We start from the raw sequence: 13713 nt of genomic DNA on the forward strand, positions 1-13713 counted from the left end.
CGCCGACTTCCTCGTTAGAAAACCGTAAATGTCATCGCAGCGAAGAGTCAAAACCTCCTAAAGCTGCACATCACACAGACAGAGAGAGCAGCAGGTTTTTGTACCGAAATGACCACACGACAATCCTGTGTTTATCATCGATTAAGAAATTGTATAGGCGAGTTTCATTGTTGACAAAAGCGCGCGTTGCATGCTGGGAATTATTTTGGTCGGCGGCAAGAAACACTAATTCAACATGACGGACGGAGCGAGAAAGCACGTAAAGGGTATTGATCCCGGTTATTTATCCACTCTAACGGCAGAGGACCCAAGACCATTTGACCAGAAATTGGTCATAAGCATCGACGGACGACAAATCACCCTTTTCAACCTCTACAAAAGGTGAAACCAAACCAAATTTCTGGTCGGAATCACCAACTACCTGGACAAATATTCACTTGGGCGATATCCACAATGACTTGGTGGAAACTCCTGGGTCATTCACAGCAGAAAAGATGAAAACCTCCAAGAGTCTCGATGTGTTGTTGAACTTGTTGGAGTCCACGGTTTGTTAGGATCTTCTACGTTTGCTCTGCGGATGTTTGAAACTACTTCGGAGCAACTTAGTCAATAGTCTAAAATAAGGTATTTGATTAAAGATTGCTCAAATGTGCACGAATCACTCCAAATAAAACTTCCAGAGGGTGAGTGTTGATGGTAAATAACTAAAGCCGGGTGTACACTGTGTGATTTTTGACCCTTTTTGAGACGATTTTTCACTCGTGCGACTGTTTTGGGGATCGGGCCGAGTTTTGGCTTCATCGTAAGTCGTGCTTCGTGTAGTAAACATGGGGTAAAGAAAACCGATTAATACTTCACGACCAGCTCCAGATCGGCATTCGTAGGTCGCAAGAAAATCAAACTTGTTTGAAATCCAGTCGCCTCTCGTGAGGGTTTCACTCTGTTGAAGTCGTTCCACGAGCCAGACTGAGCATGTGCAGACACAGAAGCAGAAGCAGGATATGAAGTTGTGGACGATGGAGCCGGCGAGTGTTTTGGACACAGGAATAATCGAGCAACTGTTACGACCCAGCTCGTTTGGGTGAGGGAAGTAACAAAAATAAAACCAAGATGTAAAATGGAATAAATTAAATAATGTTTAATTAACAGGAATTGAAAGGTAAATTTACAAAACAGACTAAAATATACAGAAAACAACCTAAACTAAGAAACAGAACAACAGAATAAACAGAGTTTTGTGCTACAAAAGGGGTCACGCAGGTTTACACAAAAACAAGTGGTAAAACTTAGGGACGCACACTAAACTAAAACACAAGTCCCGAAATTAAACCACATAAACCCACAGACAGAATCGAGTGATCAAATCAAAAAAGGCACACTAACTAAACACACAAAATGGCAGACTGGCCACCGAGGCCAGAAGCCCCGAACAGGTGCTGGTCCTTAAATAGGGGGCGGTGGCTGCAGGTGAGGTGGGCGTCGACCTGCCCCACCAATCACGAACCAGGGCTCCTGCAGCAGGAATCCAGGTGTGTCAGCAGACTTATTTAGAACACACAGAACAAATGACAATCTAAGGCCTGGGGCCGTAACAGCAACAGAACAGAGGTTTGGTGAAAAACCTGATGCTACTTACCTCCAGTTCCTTCTGAAGAACTGACAACCCGAAGTGTCGTCGCCTCTTCTTTTTGGGCTTGTCTGTGCAGAGAAAGGCACAAATTGCCAGGGCAGCGCGTCTGTTTTTTGCCTGGATCAACATTGTGTCTCCGCACGTCTGTGGTTTTCCAATTTCTTCTTCGTGGTTTTCTACTTCTGGAACAACAACTCCGGTCGTTACGTGATCGTACAGTGTGCACAGGCAGGTCGCATCAGAGCATCGGTTCGTACAGCGTGAGAACATGATTCGTGAGCTGTGAACTTTTAAACCCTGTGATTTGGTCGTACAGTTTAAGCTGGGGCTGAATGACACGACCGAAAATATCACACAGTGTACGTCCGGCATAACAGGGTTAAAAGGAACAGGTCTTCTCTAAGCACCAGGAGTTGTCTTTACGTTGCATGGAAGCGTCAGATTTACACAGCGCTCAAACCAGGCCCCATCACTCCTAACACGGTCGTACATCATCGCGTGTGTCTGTGTTTGTTGTGTAAACCAAATGTAAATGTGTGCGGAGCAGCGGGCTGAGAGCTGTAAACATGAACACGACGACATGACGTTATCAGAACAAGAGCTCAGTCCCATTACTCTGAGTGTGCAGCACCGACACGACGCACAACTAGAGCAGAAAATGTGTAAGAGAGAGGATGGGCCTCAGAGACCTGCTGCAGATTCACTCAATATAAAGAAAATGTGCACAGACTGAACAGAAATGGACAGAACGAACCCGCGGGAAACACAAGGGACTGAAAAACATTCTGATCCATGAGGAAATCTAACCTGAGGTGACTTTTATTTCATTTGTAAACACTGTTGGGCGAGTTACTTCAGAACTGTCACGTGTTATTTATGACTTGTTATTGTCATTTTAAAGTAATTCATTACAATATAATCTTACTGTATTTAAAATGTTAAATATTACAGTACTTTAAGTTACTCTCAATAAAATAACTGTGGCTGATCAACAAATAAAACAGCGAGTAAAGACACGGAACTTTTGCACCATATATGGTCTAAACCAGGACTAAACCAAGACTCAACCAGGACTAAACCAAGACTGAGCCAGGACTAAGGTTGGACCGAACCAGAATTGAATCAGAACTAAACCAGGTCTAAACTAGGACTAAACCAGGTCTAAACCAGGATCCAAACCAGGTCTAACCCAGAACTAAACCAGAGCTGAACCAGGACTGAACCAAGTCTGAACCAGGTCTGAACCAGAACTGAACCAGAACTAAACCAGGACTGAACCAGGTCTAAACCAGAACTGAACCGAGGACTGAACCAGAGCTGAACCAGGTCTAAACCAGGTCTAAACCAGGACTAAACCAGGACTAAACCAGGACTAAACTAGGACTAAACCAGGTTTAAACCAGAACTAAACCAGAGCTGAACCAGGACTGAACCAAGTCTGAACCAGGTCTAAACTAGGACTAAACCAGGTCTAAACCAGGACTAAACCAGGACTAAAACCAGGTCTAAACTAGGACTAAACCAGGTCTAAACCAGGACTAAACCAGGACTAAACGAGGACTAAAACCAGGTCTAAACTAGGACTAAACCAGGTCTAAACCAGGACTAAACAGGACTAAACCAGGACTAAACCAGGTCTAAACTAGGACTAAACCAGGTCTAAACCAGGACTAAACCAGGACTACACCAGGTCTAAACTAGGACTAAACCAGGTCTAAACTAGGACTAAACCAGGTCTAAACTAGGACTAACCAGGTCTAACCAGGACTAACCAGGACTAAACCAGGACTAAACCAGGTCTAAACCAGGACTAAACCAGGACTAAACCAGGTCTGAACCAGAACTAAACCAGGACTGAACCAGGTTTAAACTAGAACTGAACCGAGGACTGAACCGAGGACTGAACCAGGTCTAAACCAGGACTAAACCAGGACTAAACCAGGACTAAACCAGGACTAAACTAGGACTAAACCAGGTTCTAAACCAGAACTAAACCAGAGCTGAACCAGGACTACACCAGGTCTAAACTAGGACTAAACCAGGTCTAAACCAGGATCCAAACCAGGTCTAACCCAGAACTAAACCAGAGCTGAACAGGACTGAACCAAGTCTGAACCAGAACTAAACCAGGACTGAACCAGGTTTAAACCAGAACTGAACCGAGGACTGAACCAGGATCCAAACCAGGTCTAACCCAGAACTAAACCAGAGCTGAACCAGGACTGAACCAGGTCTGAACCAGGTCTGAACCAGAGCTGAACCAGGTCTAAACCAGGCTAAACCAGGTCTAAACCAGGTCTAAACCAGGACTAAACCAGGACTAAACCAGGTAAACCAGGACTAAACCAGGACTAAACCAGGACTAAACCAGGACTAAACCAGGACTAAACCAGGACTAAACCAGGACTAAACCAGACTAAACCAGGACTAAACCAGGACTAGGACTTGGAGTCTAGGACTGCTCCTGAGAGAACCCTGAGCCCGTGGAGCAGGGCATCTGCAGAGTGGGACAGAGTGTCAGCTGTGATGAGCTCCTTGCGGCGCTGAGCTCTGCGCCCGCGGTTACTCGACGGTTTACACGGGCGCACCTCCGGGCCTGTCCCGACATTCGGAACCGTAACGATGGCGTTTCACTGCTGCTGATATCACTGTCATTTACACTGATATTTACATATTTTTGCACACCTCTATTTGTGATTAAGCCTCGACAGGTGGAGGGCGGCAAGTCACACAGCAGCATGAGGTTTGTGCGGAAGTGAAAAAGGGAAGCACTCAAGTGTTTTCCAATCACTTTTAGCGAGAGCCATTCCAGAATGATAATGTGTAGAGCTTCAGAGAGACACACACGAGTCTGGGCCTGTCCACACGACAACGTTTTTTGGTCAAAACAGTGAAGTTAGGTGAAGCAAATAGGAATAAGTGAATTTTTATTGGAAAATCTTGCACTTGGCTCCACTTTTCTCATGTTGGACATTTCTCTGATGAGGGTGTCACGGTCAACAGTCAAAACGATCGTCCTTTAAGAGCGTTTGGACAGAGACAAGTCTTCATTTGTGCTGCTCTGGTGGGAGGGGCCACGTACAGAGACGCTGGAGACGCTGCTGTGATAAGCACCACAGAAAATTAACAAGATTTTAATAGAAAATATCATTTAAATATTTTAGCAGAAAATCAGCCGAGGGCCAGATTAAAGGTCTTGGAGGGCCGGATCCAGCCCGTGGGCCGTATGTTTGACACCCTTGATGTAGACTAAAGAGCTAAAGAGTTTTACCACGTCACAAGTTTATTTTCGAGCGTCATTTACAGAAACCTGCTGAAGTATCTCGTCTTGGAGCTATTGTTTTAACCTCATTTGCTCCTGTACATTATCCCGAGCTTTACACCACTTTACTCTTTAGTATGCGTCAACTTTAAGTCTGTAATAGCGTCGCCCCGGTCAAATCCGACTCCTGAAAATGAGCTCTCCGCAGAGGGCCGTGTCTCCTCCGTCGAGGGCTGAGTCGGTGTGTTTTATGGGCCCAATACTTGTGCGGGCGCCTGCCGAGCAAACAAATGAGTCCATCCATCAGGTTTATAAGTGCGCCTGGTTTTAGTGAAGGTCCGATATGCCGATGCATTATCACCACTCAGGCTGCGCGCGCTTTAATGTGGCCTCGGAGGATTTCAACAGCCCCGCACGCCGCATCTGTCAACATTATGAGACGCTCGCAATTTAAAACCAGTCAGAAGCCGCGTCTCTGATTCATTTCACTGCTATTTTCGCGCAACAGAGCAAGAGCAGAAAATGTTTAGTTAAAAGGGCCTGGATCTCATTTTTCTCCCGTTTTTGAGCACGGTTTGTCTTGCTTCGGCGCAAATGTTTTGTATAAGCAGCTCTCGAGGTCAAGATAAGTTTGTCTTTGCACTGTTCGCGTTTTCTGGTCCGAGAGTCAGGATGTGAGCGGTTAGGATGCTAGTCGTTGGCCTCTGAATGGGGCTCATTGTGGTGAAAAATTAAGAAGCTCTGAAGGAATAAATCTGGATGAGTTTTGTTTTTCACGGTTTTAAGAAAATCAAGTCATGAAAATCTTTAACGGGAAAGATGAAAACGAGAAAATAATATTAAATCTGAACCCAGGAAGTGCTCCTATGTGTTTTTAAAGTTCATATACAGTATCTTGGAGTCTGGGGAAAACATTAAAAAACATTAGTCTTTCTATCTTACGTTGGATAATTCTTTGTTTTCCAACTCAGTGGGTAGTCATATTTTAAAATACTGTGACATTTAAAGGTGTTTGAAAATTATTTGTGGTGAATCTTTACATCTTTTGGACACGTTTTGAAGAATTATGGACATCAGCATCATTACAGCAACAGATGGGACAATATACTACGACAGTAAAACTACGACTACTTCAGCCCAGAAGATGAATTAAGGCCTATTCAGCTTCTGTTTCCATTCTAGTACTTGTTTTGGAAATACTTTTAAGTCTTAGTTCTTTGGATTAAGGCATTTTAAGAGGAAAAAGCAGCATATTCACAATTTTAGCTGTTTAGCCTCCACAAAATATCGCAATAAATATTGTACGTGAGATGTATTTCGTGAAAATGTCGTAGACATTTGGATATTGTTACATCCCTAATCATGAGCTATCCCTTGATATCGCAATAAATATCGTAGCGTGAGGCTCATACCGTGATGATATCGTATCCTGACACTTCGATATCGTTACACCCCTCGTAAAAAGAGGTTATAAAGTCCAAGGCACTCTGTTGGAATTAGAATGAACGTCCTTTGTCCCATATAACCATTAAAAGACACAGTAAGTTTTTACTTTACGAACTTGGTCTTGGTCTTCAATATATGTTTGCTTTTGAGCTTCATCCTTGAGGAGCACATGTTGTGGACTTCTACAGAGACTGCGTTCAGACTGCAGCCTGAAGTGACCCAAATCTGAATTTTTGGCCCCTATGTTCCTGTATCTGATCTTTTAATGATGACACAGATCCAATTTTTTCGAATGTGACCCAGGACACTTGGACATGTGCTCCTAAAACTGATACATATCTGATCTTTTGACATGCGACTTCAGTCTGAACGGCCAAAGTGCATTCATCCACCTACACGTTATCAACAAGACACAAACGTCACTATTCTGCGCTGAAGTAGGAGAAAATTGTTAATGAACTCTGTGTCACTGAAGTGAAGCACATCACCACTCACCACTCTTGGCTCCGTCTCCACATCCACACGTTCCTTTCAACGGACTCACAAAACTCCACAGCCAAAAACCTCGTCCTTCTCCTTCTCAATCTCCTCCTTAAAACAAGTAAGTTGTTCATGTTCTGGCTCTGGTACGAGAGGAACTTTAAAATCTCCAGGTGCTCGATGCTGCGTCCATGTTTGGACAACTTCCATAAACACAGAGACGCTCGCTGCGGTTGACGTCGTCGTGTCTCCAGTGTCACATGTGGGACACTTTTGGGCCGTTTAATGTTCACACTGGAGTCACATACAAGTCACATTTAACTGGAAATGTGAACGACCTCGCAAAAACATCGGATTTCACAAAAAAATCTGAATTGAGCGTTAAGCCCTGCAGTCTGAACGTAGCCCAAAACACCCTGAAGCTCTGACTTCCTCTGTGTTTTTGTGGTAATTTTGTCTCATGAGTTCTTGTTCTATCCCATATGTAATGATCATAAAAGTGTCGTCTCTTACCACGATGAGGTTCCACATCCGCGCCGCCTCTGCCACCAGCGTGGACACGGAGCTGCAGCCGGGCATCAGGACGATCTTGATGGGCTCGGTGTACAGCAGGTCGTACAGGAGCTTCGTGGCCTCTCCCGGGTCACACTGTGGGGCAGAACCAGGAAACAGAACAAAAGTTAAGACTGGGAATCACAAGGTTTCTCACGATTCGACATGATACACGATACATGCACATTCAGAATTACTGTTGAACTTTTTACCGACGCGTCAGTTTTTTTCGTCTGCTTCGGTCGCGCCATCGCTGGACGAGATCTCCTAGAATCACCTCAGTTTGGCTTTGCTACTTTTCCACTTCTCTTCTTCTTTCAGCGACCTCAAAAACGGACTTTCTTTTGCGGCGAACCGGTCGTGGATTCTCGTCCGCCGTCGCGACAAACTTTGTGCGAAATGCGAGGAAGCGACAGTTCGAAAAAGCCTCTAAGAACCGCTGCGTAAACCACGTAATCCCCGCGCTAAGATGAGTCAGTTATACTAGGGAGTTTGATTGACAACCTAACAGCCAATAGAAAATGAGGGAGCCTCGTTTTCTATTGGCTGATGTTTATCTGGCCTCAACTACGTCCACAGTTGATAGATTTTCGTTCTTTTTTTTTTTGGTCATCATAATTACAAAGCTGCTGCGTCTCTGTAATGGTATTTTAATCTTTCACTGACAGTTTGAAACTAAAAAAAATCCTCCATACAACCTTTAAATCACTTCCTGAGCGAAATGAAAAGTGCACTGTGCAGGTTTTGGTGCAGGGTCCGTCACCATCTTCTCTCCATGCGATGTTTCCTGGACGTTTTACAGTTCTACAGTTACGGCATTACACTTATTTATCTCTACGGAGACGCCATAGGGCCAGATTACAGGTCAGATCTGTGGAAAGTCGAGCCCAATCACAGTAAGAATGTGAGGTTTTAAGTCAGAAAAAGACCATTTTATTGAGTAAATGTAAGATTAAAGCAACACCGTTTTCATGGAGACACGAAGATCCACCCCAAAAAAAATTACACAGTGCACCTTTAATATGAAATCAGAGGTGTAAAAATTACAAAAAATTGCAATTAAGTAAAAGTATAAAGATACTTTTACTTAATTGCAACTTTTCTTAATTCCGACTCAAGTAAAAGTAACCATCTAAAAATCTAAAAAGGTAAAAAAGTACTTCATTTAAAATTTAATTTGAGTTATCTAAAGTTACTTTAATCAAGGTGATACAGACAAACTTTGTACATTTTAAAGACAACTGAGCTAAACCAGGACTAAACCAGGACTAAACCAGAACTGAACCAAGACTGAACCAGGACCAAACCGGGACCAAACCAGGACTAAAGCAAAACTAAACCAGGATTAAACCAGGACTAAACCAGGACTAAACCAGAACTGAACCAAGACTGAACCAGGACCAAACCGGGACCAAACCAGGACTAAAGCAAAACTAAACCAGGATTAAACCAGGATTATACCAGGACTAAACTAGGACTAAACCAGGACTAAACCAGGACTAAACCAGGATTAAACCAGGATTATACCAGGACTAAACTAGGACTAAACCAGGACCAAACCAGGACCACACCAGAACTAAACCAGGACTATACCAGGACTAAACCAGGACTAAAACCAGGACTAAACTAGGACTGAACCAGGATTAAACTAGGACTATACTAGGACTAATCCAGGACTGAACCAGGACTAAACCAGGATTATACCAGGACTAAACCAGGACTGAACCAGGACTAAACCAGGACTAAACCAGGACCAAACCAGGACTAAACCCGGAACAAACCAGGATTAAACCAGGACTAAACCCGGACCAAACCAGGACTGAACCAGGACTGAACCAGGACTAAACCAGGACAAAACCTTTCTAGGTATTTTTGAGCATTAAAACCACCTGTAATCGAATAAACGTAAACTAGACAATGACATCTCCATGGAAACATGCGGACGACTGACCCTCCACCAGAAAAGTTACATAATGCACCTTTGAAGCTTCTAATTTCAGTGTGTAATCAGTGCGTCATTGCCTGAATAAAGTCCATAAAAACAAGTTGATTACAGATATTTTTTATCCCGTGTGAATGCAAAGACACAAACACAGACGTCACGGGGTAATTTCAATGTTGCTGACGTCCCTATAAATAACCCCGAGTGAACAGGCCTTCACGCCGGCTTATCGTCATGACACTGGCCATGCTTCGTCCTTCTCGATTAGTGTGCGTCTCAATTAAAAGTACAGCGGAACCAAATTAGGCAAAAGGAGTTCTTACTAAGGCTGGGGATCATTAAGAAGTTGCCGATACGATGCATGTCTCGATACGTAGGCCACGATACGATACATGTCTCGATACGTAGACCATGAGATGATACATATCTTGATACATAGGCCACGATACGATGCTTATTTCGATACGTAGGCCACGAAACGAAACATGTCTCGATACGTAGGCCACGATACGATGCATATTTCGATACGTAGGCCACGATACGAAACATGTCTCGATACATAGGCCACGATACGATGCTTATCTCGATACGTAGACCGCGATACAATACATGTCTCGATACACAGGCCACGATACGATACATATCTTGATACGTAGGCCACGATACGAAACATATCTCGATACATAGGCCACGATACGATGCTTATTTCGATACGTAAGCCAACGAAACGAAACATGTCTCGATACGTAGGCCACGATACGATGCATATCTCGATACGTAGGCCACGAAACGAAACATGTCTCGATACGTAGGCCACGATACGATACATATTTCGGTACGTAGGCCACAATATGATACATATCTTGATACGTAGGCCATGATACGATACATATCTTGATACGTAGGCCATGATACGATACATATCTCGATACATAGGCCACGATACGATGCTTATTTCGATACGTAGGCCACGAAACGAAACATGTCTCGATACATAGGCCACGATACGATGCTTATCTCGATAAATAGGCCACGATACGATACATATCTTGATACGTAGGCCATGATACGATACATATCTTGATACGTAGGCCATGATACGATACATATCTCGATAAACAGGCTACGATACGATACATATCTCGATACGTAGGCTACGATACGGCGCTTATCTCGATACAGTGAGCTCTTGATTTGATACAATATATTTCAAACTGATTCGATATGATTCAATAAAAAATAAAGGCTAAATCATGGTTGTAAAATCTACTTGTGGATTTTCAAATGAAGTGTGCTGAAACATTAGCCTGATTCAACAGCCAGTTTCACTTCGTGGAAACAGTCTGACATCGCAGCATTAGGATTCGTTTGCTCAACTGTAGGCAGGTACTTTGTTTATTTAACCAATCGCTGCTATTTGGTCTTGACGTATGTAATGCACCTTATAATCCAGAGTGACTAATAGCTCAGAAAATAAGGTAAATAAAAACTATGGCAGCAAAAAAAAAAAAAAACTAAACTTAAAAGATATGATGTAGGTTTAGACATGAAAACATAAAACATTAGTCCAGTTTGTTTTCACTTGTAAAACAAAAGATTTTTAGATTAGACTTTTATTCTCTCTTTTATTATCATTAAGTATACCAGATCTTTGGCATTTTTCGCACTAAAAACATGAAACTTGGCACTGCACACACCCGCAGCGTTAGGATAAGAACTTCCAAATTTGAGATTAGTCAGAAGAGAATTATGCGTGGAATATGAGGAGACACAGACAGACGTTCTTTGCATTAATAGACACGTCAAAACAAACAAGTAATAGACCCAGTGAAGACCCAAAACTACAGAAACATGTACACAAAAACCTAAAAAAGTTGCAGACACTTATAAACTTAAGTGATCTGAATAACAATCTTTAAAAAATTCTTAAGATCCCAAAGAAGTGAGTCATTCTTGGAAAGCCGAATGACTGCATTTATCCCTGCTACTCCAAGCTCTTTACATCAAGTGCCCATTCATTCATACGCACAACCGCGCACACACACACACACACACACACACAACCACACACACACAGTCAAGAGCCAAGGTTCACAGAGCCCCAGGGCGGTTAGTCAGTGTCACATGAAGGAGCCAGGATCGTACTGCCAACCGTGCTCTCTCTGGACGCCCTGTTCTCCTCTCCGGCCCCTCACACCTCTCGCGTGTCCAAGGCTCCGATTTGGCGCCGGGAAAATGCATTCATCCGGTAAAAAAGCATGGCTCATTTATTCCTCCCAAACACATTCAATCCAGAAAATGTGCACTTTGATTTAAAGGTCTTATATTATGCAGAATTTACCCTGTGAGCTTTTAGTCGTGTTGTAATGCTGTTACCTCCTCGGAAACAAAAACGTACTGGAGGTGTTTTGTTTTGTTTTGTTTCATTCACACGTTTGACTAATCTTTTAGTGTTAGTCTGTCTTCTACGGATGGGCGTGATCGATTTGAATTGACACAGTCCCACGTTTGGGCTCTGGCTCCTTGGAGATCACATCAGTGTCCCGGTATGGTCGTTTATTTTTTTGAGTATCTCGGTTTCGTCATGGTGCATGTAAAACACGGGTGTCAAACTCATTTTGGATTCAACCTACTTTGATTCTAAAGGGGCCAGATCAGAAAACTCATGACATACAAACCCCAAAAATAGCAATAAGTTCAAATATTTGTGCAGAGAAACACAAATCTATTACAGAAATCTTTTTTAATTGATGAACTCTTTCTTTTACAAAATATTATAATTTTATGAACAACCTGAAATTTTAAGAAAAATACAATTTCAACACAATGGTTTTAACATGAACTTCGTATGTAAATAGGAAGTAAGTCAATTTTTGTTGTAAAATCCTGCACTCGGCTCCACTTTTCTCATGTTGGACATTTTTCTGATGAGGGTGTCACAGTCAACAGTCAAAACGATCGTCCTTTTAAGAGCGTTTGGAAAGAGACAAGTCTTCATTTGTGCTGCTCTGGTGGGAGGGGCCACGTACAGAGACACTGGAGACGCTGCTGTGATAAACACCACACAGAAAATTAACAATATTTTAATAGAAAATATAATTAAAATATTTTATAAGAAAATCAGCCGAGGGCCAGATTAAAAGTCTTGGAGGGCCGGATCTGGCCCCCGGGCCATATGTTTGACACACCTGATGTAAATGCAGTATCCTGGTTACTGTGACATAAAGTTGAGTCACATGTCCAAAAGACAAACACTTTTCCTCACAACAGGAGCCAAAATAAATAAAGGATCATTCCACACTAAAACTCCGAGTGCCTCCGTCCGACCATCTCAGAAATCTGTGATAAATCAAAAGCACATGTGAAAAAGTCCAGATTCTACAAGTACAAACTTGCTTAACTTTAAGGACCGACCTTAAATAGTTTTTTAGATACAGCGATCTTGGAAAACTCTGCTCAAAACAGGTCAGGACAGTGTAGACAAAATAGTTTTTAATGACAAAACTATAAGGTGTTGGGAGAAAAAATCTGAGCCATTTCCTGTTGGAGTCTGTATTATCATGACATCACAAGGTAGAACTCTCTCTATGATCCTACCTGGACGACTGAGGGATTACACAGACACGTTTTCGATACGTTGTTGAAATATCGACTCAATTTTGTTATCGAGATTACGCAAACGAATATTACGGTGTTGATTTTTGTCTATATTTGCCACTTCTGCTTCTCCCCACTGCACATTAGGCCAAATCTACATCTTGGAACTCCTCAAAATGAAGCCAGAGTCCAAAGTGAGGGTAGAAAATGGCTGTTTGTTGTGTGTGTTCAGATGTGTTTTAAGGCAAAAGCCATCAGCGCTGACCCCGCTCTCCTCCTGTGGCTGCCCATCTGTTCTATTGTTATTATTATTGCTGTTATCATCATTATATTGTCCCGCCGCAGGTATCAAACGCAATGAGTGTTCAAAGTGCTCATCCTCGTATAACGTGAACTGTAGCTCGCCGTGGACCTCTGAAATGATAGAGGTGACCTTCCAGAAGAAATACCTGACTGAATGGGCCCTTTCATCACTGAGAGAATCAATAAGGTGAAGCTTGAGGCTCATTTATGCTCCTTGTTCGAGGCTCATACGGACACGGAGAGACGCTTCTGTCCATCCTCTGTGTTGTTCTGTCTCTATTTTGGTCAGTTTCTTCAGAACACGTCGAACTTTAGCAATGGAGCGTTACAAGAGCTGACCACAGGGGGCAGTAGTGAACACAGAAAGTGACGAAAATAAGCTGCAAAACAAGTTAAATCCATCTGTCACCTAATTTTTTTTTGGCTCTTTTCTAACAAATACGATGGATAAACAGCCGTGGGCGCCTCAGTGTTTGTTTTTCTTCTTAATCTGTTCCTTCA

At 42.8% G+C, this 13713-nt stretch overlaps 1 protein-coding gene across 1 annotated transcript in view; it reads right to left on the reverse strand.

The window, feature by feature from the left end:
• The window catches only part of gabbr1b (gamma-aminobutyric acid (GABA) B receptor, 1b), a 654324-nt gene that overhangs the window by 320163 nt on the left and 320448 nt on the right, over positions 1–13713 (reverse strand). Inside the window, exon 7 of the mRNA XM_055157144.1 lies at positions 7332–7466. Within this exon, the coding sequence (XP_055013119.1) occupies positions 7332–7466 (135 nt within the window). The remainder of the gene's footprint in view (positions 1–7331; positions 7467–13713) is intronic.

Source organism: Boleophthalmus pectinirostris, unplaced genomic scaffold, assembly GCF_026225935.1.
Source record: "Boleophthalmus pectinirostris isolate CB_2022bp ecotype Guang Dong unplaced genomic scaffold, ASM2622593v1 HiC_scaffold_21, whole genome shotgun sequence".
Taxonomy (NCBI): domain Eukaryota; kingdom Metazoa; phylum Chordata; class Actinopteri; order Gobiiformes; family Gobiidae; genus Boleophthalmus; species Boleophthalmus pectinirostris.